The 26,051-nt window shown below is 43.5% G+C and overlaps 1 protein-coding gene across 1 annotated transcript in view; it reads left to right on the top strand.

The window, feature by feature from the left end:
- The window catches only part of phf14 (PHD finger protein 14), a 303,809-nt gene that overhangs the window by 176,617 nt on the left and 101,141 nt on the right, over positions 1-26,051 (top strand). Inside the window, 4 exon segments of the mRNA XM_038796438.1 lie at positions 11,426-11,456; positions 11,459-11,484; positions 11,570-11,605; positions 11,608-11,696. Coding sequence (XP_038652366.1) covers positions 11,426-11,456; positions 11,459-11,484; positions 11,570-11,605; positions 11,608-11,696 — 182 coding nt within the window.

The raw sequence follows: 26,051 nt of genomic DNA, 5'->3' as shown, positions 1-26,051 counted from the left end.
TCTGTGCTGCTGGTCCCAGACAGCCTTGCTGGCTTGCTTTGTGGATAAGGTATTACCCACAACAACAGCTAGTTTTGGTCACATGAGAACAGCATCAACATATTTATTGTCCATACAATGGTTTGGAGCCAATGTGATTGATGCACACTGGAGGAGGGGGGTGCAAAAATGATTTATATCCCATCCGTTTACCAGTTATGGTTAGTGCATTGAAAGCTCTTATTTGACATTCCATTTCCATGATGCAGACAGATGTGATAGTCATTGTCTTTTAAATCTCTTCCATTGATATAATGAGGGGCAGACAATTTGCACCTGGAAGACCCCTTTGTATTTTTAATTAACTTCCCACATGTTTTGTTTCTGTCCAGAAACCAAAAAGCAAAAGTCACATGGCTTTCTGGAAACTATTTTGGGAGCATATGATGTTTTACCGTTGCTCTCGTTTTAAAAATATAGTATCTGTTATAAGGTTATTTGCTGTCTCACTAAGAGTCTGGAGGTTTATATGGTTAAAAAGAAAGTGTTGATTGGCAACTAATAACTATATACATATCCAACGTATTCAGATGCATGTATTGCTGTCTCTATGATGGGTCCTTCCAGACTGCTAAACACAGTGTTATGCTCCACATCAGACCATGGGCAGTACTATTTTCCAGCCCCACGTTAACCCATGCTGTGCCCGAACATCCTTGTACTACACCACTCTGTTCATTCTTGGAGATTCTTTTATTTTCCATGTTATTCCTGGATGTTGATATTTCCAAAATGGAACCTTCATTTCCGCTTGTTGCAGAATTTCGGCCAAATATGTTTACTTTGTAAGTTTCCAATTCTTTTCAGCTTATGAATTGTGTCTTGAATCTTGTCATTCAGCTCAGCAACTACTCTGGTGAGTTCAGTTGTCTTTGTTTCACAGTTACCTGTGACATCCTTATACCTGCTTAATTGCTTCACCTGGGCATTCAGTTCCTTTCAAAGTCTTTCTTCCATGGTCACAGACGATACCTTTTGATTCTTTGAATTTTCCCATTAAATCCTCAGCCTGCTTCTTAGAATTTTCCTTTTCTACTTTTAAAGTCTGAATTTGCTCTTCCATACTGCACATCTCAACTTTCATGTTCTTTAAATTGGATGAAGTTCAAGAATTTTATTGCTCTTTTCACAATTAAATTTCAACGTATCATCAAACATCCTTTGTGCGTGAAAGTTGGTTTTCTAGCTGAACAGTTTTCCTTTCACAGAGCCAAATTCCTGTATGCTATCCTTCAAACTTTCACTCTTTAATTCTGTTCAACTTTCTTGACATTCTGGGTTCTTGATTTTCATCTCAGCCATGCCATTTTTCAACAACTCATCCGTTCTCTGTGCTTTTTCTTCTAGCTCCTTGAACTTCAGTGTCAGATTTACATATTTTGATCTTATTTTCTTTATCCACCTGCAGCAGACCTTTGTCTTTGGCCTTCATTTTGGTTTTGTTGTTAGACAGCTCTGTCCCCATCAAAGTCTTCTTTTAGTTCAGTAATTGTGCTAATCATGGCTCGCAGCTTGGAATGTTCTTGGAGATCAAAAATGACACGAATGGTGGCCAGGGAGATTGGTGGAGTGACGGATAGGGGAGGCAATGTGGTGCGAAGGGGGGTGGACATTAATGGGTCTTCAGGGACTTTTATGGGGAATTGTACCGGTCCGAGCCCCTGGTGGAGGGGGGGGAAATGGGGCGCTTTTTGGATAGGCTGAGATTTCCGAAGATGGAGGAGGGACAGGTGGAGGGGCTGGGGGCGCCGATTGAGCTGGAGGAGCTGCTCAAAGAGATAGGCAGCATGCAGTTGGGCAAGGCGCCGGGTCCGGATGGGTTTCCAGTCGAATTTTACAAAATGTATGCAGACCTGTTGGGCCCCCTGTTGGTTAGGACCTTTAACGAGGCAAGGGAGGGGGGGGCTTTGCCCCCGACTATGTCACGGGCGCTGATTTCCTTGATCCTTAAACGGGACAAGGACCCCCTGCAGTGTGGATCATATAGGCCGATCTCGTTGTTAAATGTGGATGCCAAGCTGTTGGCGAAGATCTTGGCCACAAGGATAGAGGGCTGTGTGCCGGGGGTCATTCATGAGGACCAGACGGGGTTTGTGAAGGGAAGGCAGCTGAACACCAATATACGTAGGCTTCTGAATGTTATAATGATGCCAGCGGTAGAAGAGGAGGCGGAGATAGTGGTAGCACTAGGGGCTTTTCACAGTAGCTTCATTGAAGCCTACTCGTGACAATAAGCGATTTTCATTTCATTAGACGCAGAGAAGGCCTTTGATAGGGTTGAGTGGGGGTACTTGTGGGAGGTGCTGGAAAGGTTTGAGTTCGGGGAGGGGTTTGTCAGTTGGGTGAGGCTGTTATATGAGGCCCCGATGGCGAGCGTAGCCACGAATAGGAGGAGATCGAGTACTTTAGGTTTTACTGGGGGACGAGGCAGGGGTGTCCCCTGTCCCCTTTGCGTTGGCAATTGATCCCCTGGCCATGGCGTTGAGGGAGTCGAGGAATTGGAGGGGTCTGGTGTGGGGTGGGGAGGAGCACTGAGTGTCATTATACGAAGATGACTTGTTGCTTTATGTGGCGGACCGAGTGGGGGGGAATGCCGGAGGTGATGCAGATCCTTAGAGAATTTGGGGCTTTTCTGGGTACAAGCTCAACCTGGGTAAGAGTGAGCTGTTCGTCATGCACCCGGGGGATCAAGAGGAGGGGATTGGTAGGCCCCGCTGAAAAGGGTGGGGAGGCGCTTTCGGTACCTGGGAGTCCAGGTGGCTAGGAGCTGGGGGGGGGGCCTTCACAAGCTTAACCTCAATAGGCTGGTGGAGCAAATGGAGGAGGAGTTTAAAAGATGGGACATGTTGTCGCTGGCGGAGAGGGTGCAGTCCATCAAGATGACGGTGCTCCCAAGGTTTTTGTTCCTGTTCCAGTGCCTCCCCATCCTTATCCCAAAGGCCTTTTTTTAGGAGGGTCAACAGGAGTATTACGGGGTTTGTATGGGCGCATGGGACACCGAGGGGTGAGAAGGGTGTTTTGGAGCGGGGCAGGGATGGGGGGGGGGGGGGGGGGGGGGGGGGGGGGGGGGGGGGGGGGGGGGGGGGGGGGGGGGGGGGGGGGGGGGGGGATGGGGGGGGTGAGGGGAGGCGGGGGGGGGGTCTGGCGCTGCCCAACCTCTGTGGGTACTATTGGGCGCCAACGCAGCGATGGTGCGTAAGTGGGTAATGGACGGGGCAGGGGCAGCATGGAAGAGGATGGAGATGGCGTCCTGCGTGGACACTAGCTTGGAGGCGCTGGTAACGGCGCCGTTGCCGCTCCCTCCAACGAGGTACACCACGAGCCCGGTGGTGGTGGCTACCCTCAAAACTTGGGGGCAATGGAGACGGCATAGGGGGGAGGTGGGGGGCTCGATGGAGTTCCCGCTACAGGGGAACCACCGGTTTGTTCCAGGGAGCATCGATGGCGGGTTTCTGGGCTGGCACAGGGTAGGTATTAGGAGGTTGAGGGACCTGTTTGTGGATGGGAGGTGTGCGAGCCTGGGTGAGTTAGAGGGGAAGTTTGGGCTCCTCCCGGGGAACATGTTAGGTACAGCAGGTTAGGGCGTTTGCCAGGCGCAGGTGAGAGGTTCCCTCTGCTGCCCCCACGTGGGGTACGGGACAGAGTGCTCTCGGGCGTGTGGGTTGGAGGGGGAAGGATTTCGGACTTGTACCACGTCTTGCAGGAGGTGGATGAGGCCTCGGTGGAGGAGCTGAAGGGTAAATGGGCGGAGGAGCTGGGTGAGGAGATTGAGGAGGGGACGTGGGCAAATGCCCTGGAAAGAGTGAATTCCTCCTCTTCCTGTGCGAGGCTTAACCTCATACAGTTCAAGGTGCTGCACAGGGCTCACATGACCGGAACGAGGATGAGTAGGTTTTTCGGGGGCGAAGACAGGTGTGCTAGGTGCTCGGGGAGCCCAGCGAACCACACCCATATGTTCTGGGCATGCCCAGCGCTGGGGAGTTTTGGAAGGGGGTAGCAAGGATGGTGTCGAGAGTGGTAGGATCCAGGGTCAAGCCAGGCTGGGGACTTGCAATTTTTGGGGTTGCAGTGGAGCCGGGAGTGCAGGAGGCGAAAGAGGCCGGTGTTCTGGCCTTTGCGTCCCTAGTAGCCCGGCGTAGGATCTTGCTTCAATGGAAGGATGCGAGGCCCCCAAGCGTGGAGGCCTGGATCAATGATATGGCGGGGTTCATCAAATTGGAGAAGGTGAAATTTGCCCTGAGGGGATCAGTACAGGGGTTCTTTAGACGGTGGCAGCCTTTCCTGGACTTCCTGGCAGAACGGTAGGAAAATAGGCCGGCAGCAGCAGCAACGGTGGGGGGGGGGGGGTTGTTTCGGGAGAAGGGAGAAATGTGTATATGTGTTTATTGAATATGCCGGGTGTTTATCTATTTCTTATTTTTGTAGTTACCGGGTTTGATTTTGGGGGTTTTGGTTGGTTTTGGGGGTTAGTGTGTTTTTCTTTTTGTTGTTGTTAATACTGTTTTCTTGTTGTTATTTTCTGTTTTTGATATGTTTTTGAAAATTTCAATAAAAATAATTTTTTTTAAAAGACGCGAATGGAGAGCCAGTCAAGAGATCAGTAACAATGTGAGTGGAGAGCCAATCGGGAGATTGAAAATGGTGCAAGAAGCGGGGCAGTCGGGAGATCAAAATCAACACGAGAGGGGGCTGGTATGGAGATTGAAAGCATTGCGAGTGGAGAGGCAATCGGGAGATTAAAAACTGCGCGAGTGGAGAGGCAGTCGAGAGATTAAAAATAGTGCAAATGGAGAGCCAGTCAGGAGAGGCAGTCGGGAAATCGAAGACAACACGATGGGTCGAGTGGTCTAATTCTGTTCCTATGTCTTGTGGTCTTTTAACATCTCACCGAAAGTGCTTGAGGCTTCTTTTATATCTTGTTTTAAGATTACTTCATCCACAAATACAACAAGGAAGTGTAAAAATATATTAACTTGTCCTTAATCCTGATGTGCTCCTGCAATCAAAAAGAAAATTGTTCAAGATCCCCAATTTTGGGTCTTTTTGGTCTTGCCTAAACCGTAACTAGTTTTGGTGGTTTTAATTTTCTATCGACGTTTGTTTTTCATAATAGTTGAATATCGCTTTAAAAATTTGTCTCTTCAAAATGGCTCCACAGCTGCTGTTTTTGTGTCTTCTCTCAATTCTTCCCATGTTTTGTCAGCTTTTGGCCAACAGGGACTTTTAAACAAAAAACTAATCCATTATCCAGGAAACATCATAGCAAGCTGTTTGGCCAGCTTCCTGACCTACCAAGTCTGAGAATTAACTGGAAGGTGATTTTTAAACCCCACCTGCCATTGTAAAAACCTTTTTACACATCTGTCCATCTCAACCATGAAGTGTCATGCTGCCAGTTTTGGATCCATTGCTACAGCTTTCTTGCAGCTGTGCTCTGGGTGTGGTCATTATGATTGCTGCCTATTTTAAAAGTTAATTTTAGCTTTGTAACTGTGTTTTACTCAACATTCTTGTGATTGGCTAGGTCTCTTGACTCTGATTATTCAGGTTCCTCTTTTCACCTGCAGAGTATATTCTTCGGCTTTTCAGCCGTTTACCCCTTTTTAAATTTTGCTGAGTCTTTTTTGTGCTAAACTAGGCCCCTTGACTCTGCATTCAATCAGATCTGGCAATCAGTCCTTAGCCTCCACATCTGCAATGGAGTATTTAATTTAGGCCATCTCTAACTGTATCTTCAATTTATTTTTAGGCGTTCTCCAACTATGCCTTCAAATTAGGCACATTTCCATCAGGTCAAACTTCAGTTTCTTTAGTTTTTCCTTCTTTGACTGACCTGGGATTTCGGAGTCCATCTTTCACCTGCAACCACAAGTTGTAAGCTTGTTGGTGTCTCACTCAGGGTATGGAGACTTGTGAGGTTATATATAAATCATTTATTGGTAACCCATAAATGTATACATATCCAAGACTCTGCTTTGCATGTGCCCTATCTCCATGCTAGCTCCTTTCAGTCTTGCAACACGCAGTCTACAGTCATGTGAATCTATCATACCATGAGTGGTGCTGTTCTCCAGTCCCACATTAACCCTTGGTCTGCCCGGACATCCTTATACGATGGATATGATATTGAATAAACTGATGGGATTGAATCATAGAATTTACAGTGCAGAAAGAGGCCATTCGGCCCATCAATTCTGCACCGCCTCTTGGAAAGAGCGCCCTACTTCAGCCCACACAGCCACCCTATCCCAGTAACCCCAGCTAACCTCTTTGGACATTAAGGGCAATTTATCATGGCCAATCCACCTAACCTGCACATCTTTGGACTGTGGAAGGAAATCGGAGCACCCAGAGGAAACCCACGTAGACACGGGTCCGCACAGACAGTGATCCAAGCCGGAATTGAATCTGGGACCCTGGAGCTGTGAAGCAACCGTGCTGACCACTGTACCACCGTGCTCAGCAAAGGCAGATAAGTTTCCGGGACCTAATGGTCCGTACACTAGGGTATTAAGGGAGGTAGCAGCAGAGATAGTGGAAGCATTGGTTATGATATTTCAGAATTTTCTGGATTTTGGAAGAGTCTCGGTGGATTGGAAACACATTAATGTCAGGCCCCTATTAAAAAAAGGGAGAGAGGCAAAAAGTAGGAAACTATAGACTGGTTAGCTTGACCTCTGTGATGGGATGTTGCTGAAATCAATCATTAAGGTGGAGATGACAACATTTGGAAAGACAAAACTCAACCCGCCATTGTCACCATGGTTTTTTGAAGGGTAAGTCATGCTTGACAAAATTACTTGAGTTTATTGAGGACGTAAACAGCAAGGTGGGAACCTGTGGATGTGGTATCTCTAGACATCGAGAAGGCTTTTGACAAGGTGCCGCATGAAAGACTGTTCCAGAAGGTGAGATCGCAGGGGACGGAGGGTAGAGTATTAGATTGGATTGAGCATTTGCTAACTGACAGAAAGTGTCAAGCTAAATGGGCCCTTCTCTGGCTGGTGAACTGTAACTAATGGGTTGCCGCAGGGGTCAGTCCTCGGCCCTCAACTGTTTACAATCTATATGAATGATCTGCAAGCAGGGACAGAGTGTAACATAGCAAAATTTGTGGATGATACTACAAGAGGTGGGAAAGCAGGCAGTGAAGAGGAGATAACAATTTTACAGACGGACATAGATAGGCTAGGAGATTAGGCCAAAATTTGGCAGTGGAGTTTAATGTAGATAATTGTGAGGTTATTCATTTTGACCAACAAAATAGAAAGGTAAATTATTATCTCAATGGAAAGCAGATTCAAAATGCATCTGGGCAGAGGAACCTTGGCGTCTTTGTTCATGAATCGCAGAAAGTCGGTATGCAGATACAACATGTAATTAAAAAGCAAATGGAATGTTAGTGTTTATTGCAAAAGAACTGGAGTATAAAAGTAGAGAAGTATTGTTGCAATTGTATAGGGTGTTGGTGAGACCACATCTGGAGTATTGTGTCTAATTTTGGTCTCCTTATTTGAGGAAGAATGTGGTGGCATTGGAGGCAGTTCAGAGGATGTTCACCAGATTGATTCCAGGGATGAAAGGGTTGATGTATGAAGAGAGAACTACTCACAAATGGTGGTGAATTTGTGGAACTCGGTGCCCCATAGTGTGGTGGAATCTGAGTCATTAAATAGTTTCAAGAAGGCGATAGGCATATTTTTAATGAACAATGGGTTAAAGGGATATGGGGAACAGGTAAGGAGGTGGATTTGAGTCCAAGAAGAGATCAGCCATGATCTGATTGAATGGCAGAACAGGCTTGAAGGGCTGAATTGCCTCCTCATGTTCTTAATTCCTATGTTCCTATGGAGTCCACTGCCCAATTATCTTTACTGGTATGATGTGACCGTCACAACTATAAAAAGGCCGAGTCCCCCATAGTTGAGTACCTTTGCTTGTGATTTTATGGTAGAAGGTTTTGTATGGAAGGTTCTGATTACCAGGGGGCCTCCTGCAAGTTGGTGAGGAAGAGAGGAAACAGTTGGTAGGGTGGTGAGGAGTCAGATGTGGTAGGAACTTTGATTCAGCCAGCAACTAACAAAAGTCAGCGAAATTCAGTCATTAGTAGAAAAACTGGTAACTCATTTTCCCCTCATTAGTCAATTTTTACTTGGAAATTACACATAAGAATTGGTACGCACACACTGAGTAAGCCAGACCAAGTGAACACATAAAGGGCAGCAACCTTCCTGCTTGCAGCATGTCTCACAGGGCACATTGTACTAAACTCAGCTCAACAACATTTCTAAGTTCAACAACTTTTTAAGCCATTCCCTGGACTTGTACTTAAAGGAAAGTTTGCACAGAATGATCGACATTACGGCACTCAAGGAAGCCATGCAGCCCCAATGCTGGCATTGTGTCATGAATCTCCATTTCCCCAAAATCTTCCTTTTCAAATACTTATCCCATCCTTTTTAAGTAATGTTCTAGTTTCTACTTAGTTGACTCTTCCAGTGAAGCATCCTACTCCTCATTTCCCTAACCGCGTTTCTCCCATCTCCTTTGGTTATTCAGGAGAGAATTGTCAGTCTCCATCCTTTTGTTCTTTTGCACAGCAATGGAATCAATCTTCCACTTTGCCCACAATGACATTTTGAGTTTCACTCACCTCATTACTAGCTTTTGCTCTTGTCTGGCCTTCCTCTGTTGTATGCCTTTAAGCGGTAGCAACATACCATTGTGGTACAAGGATGCCTGGCAGAGCAAGCGTTAATGTGAGACTGAAGAACAGTACTGCTCAGATATAATGTAAAGAGTCACATGATGGGTTGGTGCAGTAGAGTCTGGAAAGAGCAACATGGAAGTAGAACCCATGTATGGCAGTACTTTGGATATGTACACACCTGAATATGCACATAGTTCTGGGTTAACAATAAATAATTTGTGTTCAAACTCAAAATTGTCCAGACCTCTCAGTGAGACATCAACAAATCTTTACAACACCCTCTTCCTCTGAGGGTTAGGTTACTACTACAGCAAAATATTAAGGTACAAAGTTTTTCCTTGCAGCTCGCATCAGTGCATGGGGAATCCATGCCCTATTCTGGGTGACGCCTGAACAGCAGCCCAAACAGTAAAACGAGTTTATACTGCGTTTCTACTCCATTATGTCTGTGCTGTCATGCAATCTGGGACCCTCCATGTCTGCACTCACCAATACAATGCTCAGGGAAGATTTCAAGTGTTCACTGAGAGTTGTGTTCTACCAATGCCAAATGATTTACAAATGTCATGGCAATATGATTTATGAAAGAGTTAGCATTGGAGCATAACTGTTTTCTCTGGGGTATAAAACCACCGATGGATGACACATTTAACCCAGGTATTATCTGTTCAGGTCATTACAGATGTATTTGAAGTAGAGCAGAAAGTTCACTTGGCATCCTAGCCAACATACTTACTTCATCCAACAGTATTAAAATATATTTTCTGGACATACATGTGCAGCCATGGGGTTGCTTACAAAGCAATAACTATTTCTGAAGTAGCAATGGTTTTAAAATGCTTTGAGATAGCCTGGGGATATGATGAGGTGCTATGAGGCAAGTTCTTTATTATTCTTAGTGTTTTCACATTCTTAAACTAAAAATAGTAGATATTCTGCTGGTAAAACAGGATTCCGACTGGAGCAGACAGTAATGAAGAATAATCAAGTGGCACTCACCTAATAAAACAGCAGCACAGATGCAAGCAAACTGTTGTGGGAGCACACAAAATAATTTCTGCAAAGTACCCACTTCCCAATTGCATTCAGTTTGTTCGTGTCCCATAGTATCACTCAAAACTAAACTAAGCTCAACAAAAATCTTACTTCATTATCTTACTTTGCTTATTACTCATTCTCTAATTCTTTGTTTACTTCACTGTATTTTCCTGTTTATCTTCCACTTTTCCTTTCTATGTGTGTACAAGTGCACGCAAGTGTCTGTGTCTTATTAGCCTGCTGTATATCTCCTTGTCACTGAATAGGGTGGGGAGTAAGCTTAAAGGAGCCTTCCTAAGGTTGAGAGACAGCATAGAATCCCTACAGTACAGAAGGAGGCCATTAGGCCAATTGAGTCTGCATCGACCCTCCGAAAGAGCACCTTACCTTGACCCACTCCCCTGCCCTATCCCATAACCCCAACTAACCTGCACATCTTTGGACACTGAGGGGCAATTTAGCATGGCCAATCCACCTAACCTGCTCATCTTTGGACTGTGGGAGGAAACCGGTGCACCCGGAGGAAACGCACACAGACAGGATGAGACCGTGCAAACTCCACATAGTCTCCCGAGGCTGGAATTGAACCTGGATCCCTGGCAGTGAGGCAGCAGTGCAAACCATAATGCCACTGTGCTGCCCCGCGGGGTACTTGCTAGAGTGACAAACCAGGTACGGGCAAACAAGATCATGGTACAGAGTTAGGAGTGCTGAGGAGATGTTAGTGAACAGGCAGGCATAGATTGGAAAGAAAGCCTTCTGGGTTTGAAAGTAGTGTCTTTCCTTTATGGGCATGAAGAGAAACTGATTACCAATATTATTGTGAAAATTAGAGCATAAGCTTTTTAAAAAATAGACTTGAACTTGTGGTATAGAAAATCACAAAACACTGTCAAGGATGATTGTGTCAACTGTATTTTGGACTGTTGATATTTTAAGTTAGTATGTATCCAATGGGTAAATAAACTAGAATTACACTTTAAAAAGAAAGAGTTGATACTCAAAAGTATTGGCAGCAAGAGGAGTGGGACCAATTTCTCTGTAGTGTAATTTTGAATGAAAGATGATGAAAAGAGATCAAATGTTCTATCATTGGGGACAGCTGTTGAGAACAGATAAATTTTAAACTGCTGTTTTAATGATTTTTACATTACATTAATTATTGGGAAAGAGAATCCTATACTGCTTAGCAGGCTCTCTATTCGATTTTAAAATACAAAGGAAATATCCAAGAGGCCCTTTTCCTGTGAAAGTTGAGCGTTACTGGAAGCTAGTACCTCAGTTGATTTGGAGCTGTTATCAGTGGACCAAATAGAAGAATTTCTCACAATATTTCATGCATATTGGTTTTCTGTTGACCTTTGCAATTTAGTAATTGTTGGGGTTATATTAAATGATTGGCAACCTGAAATAATAGTTTGTGCTCAAGGGGGACAGCAGCTGGATAGGACTCGATCAGTTTTCTTAGAATTATGATGTTTTTGTGTTTAAGCTGATTTATTCACGAGGCATTACACTCCAGTAATTAGCTGGTGTTGCAACCAACAGAATTTAATTTTGAAACATTCAAGTCACACAAAAAATTACTGAAAACTATATTGTAGCCAATTTATAAGGACATATCTGTTTCTTTCACAGCGGAGTAGAGGACAGAAAAGAAAAAGGGGAACCAGTCTGATGGAGAAAAGCTGAGGTTTGTGTTTACCATGGAAAACAGATTATTTTTACCTAAAAATATTATGTATATTACGTTGGAATGTAATTTTCGTAATTGTTTCCTAGGAACCGATTCCTCCTCGAGCAAGGCGGCGACGGCAGGCACTCATTGCAAAAAAAGACCAAAATCAGAAGATTTGAGAACAGAATGTGCTACATGTAAAAGTCCTGGAGACAATGAAAATGTAGTCAGGTAGCTGTTTTATGAGCTTGCAACTGCTGCTTAAAGTTCTGGCTTCATTAGTACTTAATTATAGTCATAAACATAGTAAATTGTTATCAGCAACCTCTTAAAATCTGATTCTGTGCAGAAACATTACTTTGTAAAAGTAGATTGATTCTGTTTATTGAACTGCCACACACATTTACACTATGGATTTGATGTAATTAAGGAAGATAATCCTTTTTGCTCCTACAGGAGGATTAATTCTTCCTTGTCACTTTGGACGTCAATGTAGTATAACAACAGGTCACAAAGATAAACAACAGTAATCCATTGGAGTACTTAAGAGTTCTGCATTAAGTAAAGCTCATTCAGAGTAGCAAATAATCAATGGTCCAGTTTGTTTCTGACATCTAGTCACACTGATCTGTAATTCAGGGCATAACATCCCTGTGTGCCATTTCCCTGTGGAAAGTTGCAGATGAGTTTAATGAGTGAAACCAAACAGAAACATTCAAAACATGTTTTGAAATACTGTTGTCTATGATAAAGTACTTGTTCAAGCTTCCCTGATAAATTGGTAGATGAAATCAACACCTGATGTAGCACGAAGTGCTATAAATCGGAATATTCCAGGTTCGATATCTGGCCTGTGTCAAGTTATTTAAAGATCTCAGCCAGGACAGTTGGCCTCCCTTTCACTTGGGTAGAAAGAAAAAATATTTGTCATATCAGTGTTCAGTGAATCCTGCTGACAACTGTTTGTGTGTGACATCAGCTGAAAACTGGATTGAGCTGGATTTTGGGTTCCCTTACAGTCAAATAATCTGACAACATTCACTCTCTTTCCCAATTAGGGACAATTGCCATTTTAAGATAAATGACGAGGACTATTAGTACCTGTATAATGCACTCGGGATGAATCGGTGGGGTTGGTAGAGGAAATGAAACATTCTATACCATGAGTTTTATGGACGGCATGGTAGCACAGTGGTTAGCATCGTTGCTTCACAGCGCCAGGGTCCCAAGTTTGATTCCCGCTTGGGTCACTATCTGTGCGGAGTCTACACGTTCTCCCTGTGTCTGCATGAGTTTCCTCTGGGTGCTGTGATTTCCTCCCATAAGTCTCGCAAGATGTGCTGTTAGGTGAATGAGACATTCTGAATTTTCCCTCTGTGTACCTAAACAGGCGCAGAGTGTGGCGACTAGGAGATTGTCACAGTAACTTCATTGCGATGTTAATGTAAGCCTACTTATGACAATAATAAAGATTATTATTTAGCAAAATTCCATAAATTGCTTTCACAATATTAAATTCTTAACGTGCGTGAAATTGTGGGTAATTTATCTAAAAGTGTTGAAATGATAAAGTCAAAGTAATGTCCATTTTGTTGTGTTGCTTTTATTTTTCTTTGATCTGCTATTGTAAAAATTATGGCTGGGATCAAGAGTCCAAAGTCTCACCTAATCTTTAGTCCAGACAGAATATTGTCCTTCAGTAAGACAGATACAAAGATTAATTCTGATGTTTGTTTTTGTTTAGAAATTTAGAGACCCAATGTTTTTTTTTTCCATGTAAGGGGCAATTTAGCATGGCCAATTCCCCTAACCTGCATATCTTTGGATTGCGGGGGTGAGACCCACGCAAACGGGGAGAATGTGCAAACTCCACACGGACAGTGGCCTGAGGCCGGGATCGACCCTGTGTCTTCGGCACTGAGACAGCAATGCTAACCACTGCGCCACTGTACTGCCCCCAATTCTGATATTATGAAACAAATCTGTGCATCAGTAGTAACGTTGCACAAAATAATTAAGCATCTGTTAATTTGTGCAAAAATAACAGTTCCCCTCCTGATTGCTACTCTGTGATCCTCACTCAGAATGCGACAACATGGAGTATGGGTGAGGACTGCAGAAAGCTTGTAGGCCCTTTCACTGTCTAAACTTGCGCATGAAAAGTGTGCTATGGGGCTGTTTTTGCCCACAAAACCATAATTCAAATATGATATCAAATTGAGGTCAAACATTCAATAATTATGATTTTGTTTGGCTATTTAAGTGACGTAATATGATCCTATTAAGGACCCTTAACATTTAAAGAGGATTTCGAGCATCACCACCATAATTAACTGACAGAACTACACCAAAAGATTTCATGTTTTTAAACAAAAATATTGTGTGGAAGAATTAAACAAAGCAAGCACTATTAACTTAAGACGATTGTTTATAATTACTTAGGCTATTAGTTCTGTTTTTTAACCCTCCCTTACCCGCCCTGCCGCATGCCTCCCCCCCCCCCCCCCCCCCCCCAACAAACAAAGAATTGCCATTTTAAACAGGAATCTGTTCACCAAGGTTCCCTAGGTAGGACCTTCCAAACCATGACCACTACTATCTAGCAGAACAACACCACCTGCAGGTTCATTCATTGCCCTCTAGAAGTCACTTTAATTCTCCTCCGTGCTATTCCAGCTATTCTACAGAATAATATTTCTTGGAGATCCTTCCATTACCACCTTGGTTCAAACATGTACGAAAGAGCAGAGTGCCAGAGGTGACGAAAGAGCAGAATGCCAGAGGTGAGGTGAAAGTCACTGCCCTTGACATTGAGGCAGCATTTTACCGAGTATGGCATCAAGGAGCCCGAGCAAATCTGGAATCAATAGGAATCGGCGAAAACTTTCGACTGGTTGGTGTCATAGTTGGCACAAAGGAAGATGGTTGTGGTGGTTGAAGGTCAATCATCTCGGCTCCAGGTCATCGCTGCAGGAGTTCCTCAGGAGAGTGTCCTAGACCCAACCATTTTCAGCTGTTTCATCAAAGACCTTCCTTCCAGCAAAAGAAGACTGCCCAATGTACAGCGCCATTCCTAACTCAGTTGCTGAAGCAATCCATTTCCACCATTTACAATGCACAAGTCAGGTGTGTAATGGAATACTCTCCACTTGCCTGGATGAGTGTAGCTCCAACAGCACTCAAGAAGCTTAACACCATCAGGACAAAGCAGCCTGCTTGATTACTATCCCTTCCACAAAATGCAATCCCTCCCGCACTGATGAACAGTGGAAGCCGTGTGCACTGTCTACAAGATGCACTGCAGGAATTCACCCAGAATCCTTAAGATAGTACCTACCAAACTCATGTCCACTACCATCTAGAAGGACAACACCACCTGGAGGTTCCTTCCCAGGTCACTCACCATTCTGAGTTGGAAATATATCACCGTTCCTTCACTGTCGCTGGTTCAAAATCCTGGTATTCCCTCTCTAACAGCACTGTGGGTGTCCTTATGCCGCCGCAGGGACTGCATCGGTTCAAGAAGGAAGCTCAGCACCACCTTCTGAAGGGCAACTAGGGATGGGCAATAAATGTTGGCCTTGCCATCAACACCCGTGTCCTGTAAATGAAATTTTTAAATTAATTTTCTGGCTAAGTGGGCCTGCAACGTTTTTTATTCATTCATGGGATGTGGATGTCGCTGGCTGGGCCAGCATTTATTGCCTTTGAGAAGGTAGTTGTGAGCTGTCTTCTTGAACAGCTGCTGTGCGTGAGGTCTAGGTACACCTACGGTGCTGTATGGGAGAGAATTCCAGGATTTTGACCCAGAGACAGTTGGAAAACAGCAGCCTATTTGCAAGTCAGGATAGTGAGTGGCTTGGCTGACTTTGTCCTTCTGGATGGCATGTTGCCGTTATGGGTTTTCAAGGTGTTATATAAAGGAGCCTTAGTGAGCTCCTGCGGGCTATCTTGTACTTTCTACAAGCTGCCACCACTGTCTATCAATGGTGGAGGGAGGAATGTTTATGGCTAGGGTGCCAATCAAGCAGGTTGCTTTGTCCATAACCAAGACACAGGAACAGAAGTAGGCCATTTGACCCATCGAGTCTGCCCTGCCATTCAATCAGATAATTACTGATCTGAAATGATAATCCTCAACTCTACTTTCCCACCTTATCTCTATAACTCGATTCCCTGGCTGATTAAAAATCTGCCTATATCAGCCTTGAACACACTTAATGATCTTGTCTCCACGGTAGAGAATTCCACAGATTGAATGTCCTTTGAGAGAAGAAATTCCCCCTTATCTATGTCTTAAATGGGTGATCATTTACTCTGAGATTATGCCCTCTGGCCCTCGACTCTCACACCAGAGGAAACAACCTCTCAGCATCTACCCTGTGAAGCCCCCTGAGAATCTTAGATGTCTCGATCAGGTCCCCTCTCATTCTTCTAAACTCTAATGAGCATTGGCCCAACCTTCCCAACCTCTTTTCATAAGAAAATTCCTCCATACCCGAGATCAACCTCGTGAACCTTCCTGGACTGATCTCCAATGCTAGTATATCTTTCCTTAGTTAAGGGGACCAAAACTGTGCACAGTATTCCAGGTGTCCTGGATTATGTTATGCTTCATGAATGTTGTTGGAGCTGCACTCATCCAGGCAGGTGGAGAGTATTCCGTCACATTTCTGACTTGTGCCTTTAGATTGTGGACAGACATTGGGGAGTCAGGCGGTGAGCTACTTGCCGTAGGATCCCGGGCCTTTTGTAGCCACAGTATTCACAAAGCTAGTTCAGATCCTTTCCTGGTCAATATTGATACCTCAGAACTGTGGATACCACTGCTCCTTGTTCATGTTGCTGGCAGATAGCCAACTGCCATCTCAAAACTTCCAGGGAGCTCTGCTGACTTCTTTCTGCCCCAAGGCTCCGCGAGGACCACTGTTAATTTCTTTCTCTTGATGAAAACTAGGCAAATCTTTCTGCTGCTATTTCTGTCACAAAATTCAAACTGAGTTTAACATTGTTGCTCGTTCTGGTGAGTGCGCTTTACACTCAATTGGCTCTGTTTTATTACTTAGCTCTAGAGTTGCCAGGTATCCTTATGATACCACCACGAGGTTCAAGCTCAGATCAATGACTCAATACACCAATTAGTAAGGTTCAAATCAAAACACGTTTATTAATACACAGTTAATCGCTACTCATGCATATAATGCTAAAATACTAGGCTATTCCTACCATAACAGGCCAATACTTATCTGGATAAGGGACCCGTGGGTCAGGGAACAATGGCCTCTTGCTCGATCCTGAGTCTGCAGGCTTCCAGCTGGTATGGACTAAGGGGTCAGGCGCATCTATCTCGTAGCGTGCATTGACTGGACACTTACTTGATGGTGCAGCAGTTGGCACAGGGCCCCTCCTTCTGTACGGTCAAGTTCTCTCGAGAGCTGCTAAGATGTTCTGCTGGGGAGGGCCGGCCTAGAAAGCGAACTGACCTTTGGGACCTGTCTTTTTATTGGTTCCAGGGGCTTCGCGCCCTTTTGGGCGGACCCCCGAGCTTACTTCTATCGATTGGATCCCATACCATCGATTGGTTTGAATTCCCCAATACTGGGGCTGTTTCTCGATCGCTGGGGCGGTTCTTTCTGGCTTGTTTGTCTCCTTTGTTTCGGACTCCCGTTGGCGCCGAGGAGTCTGACTTGCTATTGAGTGTCTCAAATGCAGCTAATTGTTGTAGCTAATTGTTCCTGGGGATCGCTCATTAATATGCATGGCTGCTGGTTTCAGTGCTGTCCTGCTTTCTTTGCAGCAGAATACACAGGAACTCTGCAAAACTGCTTGTTTGGGTAGACTGTCCATTTTTCCCTGCTGTCTTTGTGATACTCCATTTTGTTTGGGGAAGTGGCCAACTCAGGTGGCTACAACATGACCCACATTCCTCACAGGGAACAATAAAGTCAGTATTTTCTGTGCTTAATGTGGAGGCCTGACTAATAAACATCTCAATTGGCACACTCAATACAGTGAGATGAAATCTACACCAAAGCAAAATTGCAACTGTGACCCACTTAACATAAAGAAAAGAATATCCTACCCCCACAGCATCAGTATGATGACATGTGATGCTTCGAAATCAACTCGAACAGAAACGCAAACCAATTATTTACCTTCAACACAACTCTTTGAGCATGTAACCCATATAAATAGTTTCTATCTCTAATGGAGTTTTATGATCCACTTTCCCAGAATTGCTGAATTTTAGCTTACTCTATGGAGGTGACAGTAAACATCCTTTCTCTACCAAGAGGTCCAGAAATGGTCCATCCAGTGATTAGTGTTTACATTTAGAATTCTGACCTTGAAGATAAACTAGGTCATTTTTAAATAATTAACTCCAGACTTGTTTGAACCGCATTCATTTTAGGTTTAACCATCAGCTTCTCAAAATATGCCCCCATTTATCTGCAGTTAAATCTTTAATTCCTAAAACTAAAAATTATATTTGAAAACATAAAAATTACGAACTGGATTTTCACAACAATGGATTGCTGTATTTTAAAGTTCATTGAACTAGTACTGTTCAGATTACAGTTCATTTTCTGTCATTTCTAAGCAAATAAAGACTTGGATAATATATTCAGACATGCTGCAGCATAGTCTACATAGTGTAGAAATATACAGTAGCTCATTATTTAAAATCTTAAATTATTCAAATTTATAATTTAAAATTATATAAGAATCTTGTGCAAGTTACTTAAATGTTTACTTTCCACCATGCGATAATTCCAGTTACAGTAATGCCCACCATAAAATAACCACTATTAGAGCAACGCTTCACTACTAATTTAGAACATTTACTGAATTGCAAATTAAAAATGGGATATCTAGTCCACCTAAACAAGATATTCTAATTCAGTTTAGAACGGTTCAACTTCAAGAAACCCCTGCATTGGAACTTGAATCCATATTTTCTGTGTCAGTTGCAGTCTCATTTCTGAATCTAAAGATTCATTGTATCAAATCAACTCCAGAGATTTGAGCACAGGACCTTGGTTGATACTTTTTTTTGAAGATATTTTTATTCTCCTTTTTCACATTGTCTCCCAAATTTACAGCCAACAATAATCAGTGATGAATGTAATGTCAATCCCCATATTAATAACAACGATCCCATCCTTCCACCAAACCTCAAACGTTAGCCCGCATGTTAACATAAACAAATGACAAAAGGGATCAGGAATCACCCAGAGTCACCATTAACACACAGTACCCCTCCCCTCAATCCCCCCCCCCCCCCCCAATAATGTTCGATATAATCCAATTCTCGAAAGTGTATAATGAATATTGCCCGTGAATTGTAGAACTCCTCCATCCTTCCCTTCAGTTCACATTTGACCTTTTCAAGCATCAAGAATTCCAGCAGGTCCCCACCGCCATGCCAGAGCACAGGGTAGAGCTTGATCTCCACCCCAATAGGATCTGCCTTCGGGCGATCAACGAGGTAAAGGCCACATCTGCCTACGCACCTGTTTCCACCCCGGCTGGTCCGACACCCCGAATATGACCTCCAGAGGGCTCGAGTCCACTTTCACGTGCACCACTTTGGAGATTATAGAGTAATCCTCCAGCTTTGGATAGGACCAGAATGTATGAACGTGGTTTGCGGGCCCCTACTCCACAACGTTCACACATAGCTTCTATCCCCCACAAAGAGCCGGCTCATCTTCGCCCTTGTAAAGGTGTGCTCTATGCACCAACTTCAGCTGTATCAGCCCAACCTCGCACACGAGGTGGAGGCATTCACCCTCCGGCGCACCTCACACCTGAATCCCTCCTCCATACCCTCTCCCAACTCTTCCTCCCACTTTGCCTTGATCCCTTCCAGCGGCACCTTCTCCCCCTCCAAAATAGCCCTGTAAACCGCCAATACTACCCCCTTCTCCAGTGCCCCTGTCGTCAGCACCTCCTCCAGCAATCTGGAAGCCGTCTCTACCACGAAGCTCTGTATCTCCTTTCTGGCAAGTCTCGAACCTGCATAAATCTAAATATTTCCCCCTGCTCCAGCCCATACTTCGCTCCCAGCTCCTTCAATCCCACAAACTGATCCCCAAGAAACAAGTCTTTTAGTGGACCTTGGTTGATACTTGTGTGCTTTTGGTATCCTGGTCAATATCAAACTCTCAGTTACCATCACTATAATAAATTATCTAATCATTTATCACATTACTGGTGTGGGACTATACTGTGCACAAGCTGATCTCAATATTTCACTATTTTTTAATTCATTTCAAAATACTTAATTGGCTGTAAAGGACTTGGTGTCAACCTGAGGTTGTGGCAGGTGCAAAAGCAAAACGCAAATACCTTATTTTCTTTCTTCTAAATAACAAATGCTTGCAATTACCTTATGTACTTTTGGAAAAACAAGTGACATGCATCATTATCTTCAAATTCATTCACTGTCATTCATTTTATGCCATCATTTAGTAACTTCAAACACATAACTGCATGGTGAATGTGTGTTCTTACAACCACATGTTTATCTATGACAACCACGAACTTGTGGACTCTTTCTTCACCACTTTCATCTAGAATATTGATTGAAGGTGAGCAACAATGCCAATACTGATCCGAGCAGCCACCTTCAAGATTAACCACTTGCTGTTTATGCGAATGATTTCAGCATTTGATCCAATCCAAAGTCTGTCATGCTAGTAATGTGATTGTATTTAGAATGAATTTGTAGCTTTTTGAGATTTGTTCTTGCTGTAAAATTGTGCATCAATCAAAGATGATGACATCTGATTTCCTGCCCAGGCTGCAATATCACAATATAGCTTATCACAAATGAGAATAGAGAGAAAGCAACAAAGTAATAGGTTGAAAATAAATAAATTTAAGTGATATAGTATTGAGAAAATAATAAATGTGTTTATAGTGGAGGTGACGTATGCTGAATACTAAAGTTGCTAAAAAAAGCCTTTGAGATTGCCAGAATTGGGATCTTAAACTGTATTATCAATTTATCCCCAATTTAGTGAAAGGTATCAGCTTAGTAAGGAGTTGAACTGCCTGATAGGAATGGCTGCCCAGGGAATTGTTAAGGGGATGTTTGGCAAGTAATTGTCTGCTTGCAGACATTAAAGACATTACAAAACATTTTGGTGGATAATGCATGATTTAATAACTTCTAACAATGACCTACACCACATGGATTGTAGTAGTTCAAGAAGACAGCTCATCACCACCTTGTCAAGGGCAATTAAGGATGGGCAATGAATGCTGCCTAGCTAATGAAGGCCACAACCCCTAAATAAAATGTTTTAAATTCTATGAATATTTTTCGTTGACATTTTCTCAGGACTCCACCCAAAAAGAGTAAGTGCTGTGTTACTGTACCTTAATGGTCACCTTATAGATGTTACCACGAGAAAGGGAATGTTTTGATCATGAGAAATCTGCTGCAGGCTTGCCAGTGGGAGTGAAAAGTGGGAGGAAAAGATGAGGTACACCAAGCAGCACCAGCCTCTGTAGAAGAGACGATAGGAGGCACAATCCACTAAGGGTCTTCAGAGAGCATTGTTCTTGCATTTACATGACTTAACAGAGAGATCATTACTGAACTCTTTCGCCTTGTAGAACAGAAACTCAGATGTTGCACCACAGCCAGGGCAGCATTGCGTGAGATGATCAGATCAAAGTAGCGCTAATTTTGATGCAACTGGAACTTCTGTTAAAGGAGGCTGCAGCTTCTCCCATTTCTTCTGAGGAATGGCTATATATTATTCTCTGTTGTCAAAGAAGACCAGATGTGGAGATTCACCTGAGGAAGGAGCTGTGCGCCTAAAGTTAGTGATTCGAAACTAACCTGTTGGACTTTAACCTGGTGTTGTAAGACTTCTTACTGTGCTCACCCCAGTCCAACGCCGGCATCTCCACATCATGGCTACCATCGACACCGTAACTGCCTGCTCAAAGTGGAGAGGATCTGGAGGGCAGCGCGGTGGCGCAGTGGTTAGCACTGCTGTCTCACGGCGCCGAGGTCCCAGGATCGATCCCGGCACTGGGTCACTGACCGTGTGGAGTTTGCACATTCTCCCTGTGTTTGCGTGGGTTTCGCCGCCACAGCCCAGGTTAGGTGGATTGGCCACGCTAATTTGCCCCTTAATTGGAATAATTGAATTGGGTACTCTAAATTTATTTTTTGAAAAAGTGGATAGGATCTCCAAGAAGATTATGCATATAAACTCTGACTTAAAGAAGACCAGAGGCAGAGAGCTCAAGGATTCTGGAAGCCATTGACTGCACACGTGGCCATGTGGGCCACTTATTTATTGTCAGGTGTTCAAGAGTAGGAAGGAATTTCATTCCCTCTATGTGCAGCTTGTTTGTAATCATAGCAGTACCATCTCTGCTGCCTGCTATCCAGGGAGCTTCCACAATATTGATAGAGACAGCCCATTAGTCCCACTGGTCACAATGTCCATAGTTGGTAATAAGGTGATGGTGTACTCTTTGACTCCTTGTCTTGTGACTTGCCTGAGTAACCCCATACAGCAGCTGAGCACTTGTACAATGAGAGCCACTCCACCACCAGGAAAATCATTGAGCATACCATTGGATCCTGAAGCAGACATTTAGACGACTTAACTGTCATAAGCTGCCTTGAAAAGATGTCAACAGCTTGTAATTTACCTCGCGCTTCCATAATCTGGCTAATGTGTGAGGAGAACTGCTACCTACCAGGAGAGGGGACAAACTGAGGAGGCTATCAAAGAAGGGGGAACAGGAATGAGACCAATGGTTTCTTATAGACTGCTGCACTGGCATGGATATTTGTCACCATTTAATTGAAGGAGCACTTTTAGAGATGGTCTCTGCCATCAGACACCAGAGGGATGGTTTTCTTTATCTACCGTGTACGTTTTCTTGCCGCAGAAAAATACTTTCGCTGTACTGCGTACATATGACAATAAATAAATCAAAAATCAATCACATTATGTACCTTCCATGATTTACGATACATCAGACTGCTCATTATGTGCGTTCACCAATTTCACCTCTACCCAATTATCATTATTACTCTTATCTTCAGCAAAAACAAACAAGGGAAATGTTATACAATCAACGCTGCTACAAATATTAAATTATACTCTGGTGCTTACCCTTTGTGGCTATCTATAAGTGCTTTTGCGTAGCCATTGTGCTTCTATGAAGTGCAAACCCCAAGGACGACGCCAAATGAGACAGACAGCTGCAGAGAATCTGAATAGGGCAGTTCTGATGACATGAATTAGTGAACCATGATGGTTCAGACTGCATTATCTCAACATTGACTTCAGCTGTCTGGGTTATCTGGTTGACGGGGATTTGCAAAGACACTGGTGCAGCGGCAGAGGGGGGAGCAGCAATACAAGCGTGCAAAGAGAATCAGTCGGGTTCCTGCTTTATGGACTCCATATAACTGCTCGAGTCTCTTCTCATCTAATCAGGATGTAGCGGAGGAAAGATCTTAGTATGTCTGACTCCAGAGCAAAAGGTTGTGTTCCAATAGAAAGTCTGCAAGCCTTTTTTCAATCAAGGAGCCTTGAGCTACATTGATCAGCTGCCTGAACTGTTGGTGATGATTCTGTATTTCCTATTTATATCTCCTCACAACCTACTGTTTTGTCTTGTTACAGTCCCATTACCAACACCTTTTGCAAACCTTTCCATTATCACATTATTCCTCTCGCTTTACATCCGTTACATCTTAACTTTCTCTCGGAACTGGAATAAGTTAATAGAGTTACAGTGCGGAAGGAAGCCATTCAGCACATCGAGTCTGCACCGGTCCTTGGAAAGAGTACCCCTTCCAAGCCCACAATTCCAACTTATCCCTCTAACCCCACTTAACCTTTTTTGGACACTAAGGGCAATTTAGCATGGCCAATCCACCTAACCTGCACATCTTTGGACTGTGGGAGAAAACCAGAGCACCCGGAGGAGAACGTGCAGACTCGACACAGACAGTGATCCAAGCCGGGAATCAAACCGGGGACCCTGGAGCTGTGAAGCATCTGTGCTAACCACTGTGCTACCATGCTGCCCCAACTTCCTGCCTAATCGACCAGAAACATTATCTCCATTTCGTCTATCTGCCAATTCTGCCTAAACTGTTGACTATGCCTAACATTTTCTGTTTTTATTTCAATTTCCAGCATCTCACCTTGTTAAGATTCCTTGTAGAGAATGTTTTTGTTATTTATTCTTTCACGGAGTGTCGGCGTCACTGACTAAGCTAGCATTTTTGTACTTCTCTAATTGACCTTGAGAAGGTGTTGGCGAGTCGCTGCCTTGAACCGCTGCAGTCCTTGTGATGCAGTTACACCCAAAGTGCTGTTAGAAAGAGAGTAATAGGGTTTTAACCCAGCAACAGTGAAGGAACCGTGATAAAACTCCAAATAAAGATGCTGTGGCTTGGAGAGGGATTTGCAGCTGGTGGTGTTCCCATGTGTTTGTTGCCTTGTTCGAGGTGATGGAGGTTACGAGCTTGAAAGGCGCTACTGAAGGAGTCTTGGTGAGTTGTTGCAGTAAACGGCACACTATGTGCCTGTGGTCGAGCGCACAAATTTAAGTTGGTGGATGGGGTGCAAATCAAGCGGGCTGCTTTGTCCTGGATGGTGTCAAGCTTCTTGAATATTGTTGGAGCTGCACTCATCCCATCACACTCTTGACTTGTACCTTATTGGTGGTGGACAGGCAGGGAGTCTGGAGGTGAATTTCTCACCACATAATTCCCAGCTGACTTCTTCTAACCACAGTATTTATATGGCTAGTTCTAACTCCCACCCCCAGGATTCTGCCAAAATTGAAAAAAGTTATTCCACTCCCAGATACTAATAATTTCCACCTTGATGAGCAGAAATTTAAAAAGGAAGAAAAAATGAAATTCTGATGCATTTTTAAAACATATGGTATGACAAATTTTCAGGTTAAGCTGCTTTAAATGCTAACCCATTGATTCGTAAATTTAAGTCACGATTTTGAGTGCAAATTTCAAAGCTTACTCAAATCTTCCCTTCATTAACTATGTAAAAGTAGTTCACACTGGATCTTGGTACACTTAACATCCTAAAATGTAAGCATAAAATATGTTCATTATATGCAAATGTTTGTACCTGTCAATAAATATCTGTACACTTGCATGATAAGCACTTCAAATTGAGGTTTCTCATGCAAGTAAAATGATAAGTTTTTAGTCACCAGCCCCACCATGCACAATGGTCATTCTTGATGCTGAAAAATAGCAGATTTAAATAAATATTAATAGTAAGCAAAGTGAGAAATGAATTAAAGAAATGAAAAGGGCAATAAATTTCAAAAAACAATAACAAAAGGTAAAGACCAAACTACAAATGGAATCTGTTCAAGATGTTGGTAATTGGACAACTATAAGCATCGAAAAAAGCAATGCTTTTAGATGGAAAATGAAAGACTGATCGAAGGAAAAGGAGAATAAGATAAGCAGCACGGTAGCATTGCGGATAGCACAATTGCTTCACAGCTCTAGGGTCCCAGGTTTGATTCCGGCTGGGGTCACTGTCTGTGCGGAGTCTGCACATCCTCCCCGTGTGTGCGTGGGTTTCCTCCGGGTGCTCCGGTTTCCTCCCACAGTCCAAAAATGTGCAGGTTAGGTGGATTGGCCATGGTAAATTGCCCTTAGTGTCCAAAATTGCCCTTAGTGTTGGGTGGGATTACTGGGTTATGGGGATAGGGTGGAGGTGTTGACCTCGGGTCGGGTGCTCTTTCCAAGAGCCGGTGCAGACTCGATGGGCCGAGTGGCCTCCTTCTGCACTGTAAATTCTATGATAAGAAAAAGGCCTCGATATTAGTGCCAATTGCATGCACAAAAGTCGCAATGAAATCTAACGGGTCAGATTCTCTGATTTCCAGATGAACTTTGTAAAAGGTTAAAATAAAGTAGAATACGAGAAGCTAGCATGCATTTAACATAATTCACAGGAGCAAGTTTAGCGCCTAGTTTATGTAACACTACTCTTAAGTTACAGGTGGTTGCAGTCAGGAACAAAAAAGAAGCAATGTTCCCTTAGCAGTAGGAGAAATAAATCTGCTGCTGTGACGTAAAGGCATGGTCACAAGTACCCACGAAAAGTAGATGTAATGTGTCCCAATATTGGATGTAGTGTAGAGAAACAAGCAAAGACCACCTCATGAAAATGAGTGCAGTTGTTGATTCACCTCCATCCCCTGGTGCACCACAGCCTCTTACTCTGTTTTACCAAATATATTCAATCCATCACCCCTCCGAACAACTGGGATTTCAGTAGTGCCAATCCTTTCATTTATGTGCACTTCCTCACCTTTCTATGTATCCATCCATCGTTGGACAGTGTGATGAATCTGTCTGATAGTCACCTTCACCAAGTGCGCTGCATCCATTGATGAGTGTGACTATCAGTCTGTTCTTTTACCTCTTGTATGATACAGAAATGCTACAACATTGGCATTTACAATGTGGAAAATTACTCGGGTATATCCTCTCCAAAAAAAGCAGGACAAATTTCATCTGGCCATTATTGCCCATCAGTCTACTCT

This window comes from Scyliorhinus canicula, chromosome 5 (genome assembly GCF_902713615.1).
Source record: "Scyliorhinus canicula chromosome 5, sScyCan1.1, whole genome shotgun sequence".
NCBI classification, from domain to species: Eukaryota; Metazoa; Chordata; class Chondrichthyes; order Carcharhiniformes; family Scyliorhinidae; genus Scyliorhinus; species Scyliorhinus canicula.
The sequence above is the reverse complement of the archived record's forward strand: the minus strand, read 5'-3'. Positions and strand labels throughout refer to the sequence as shown.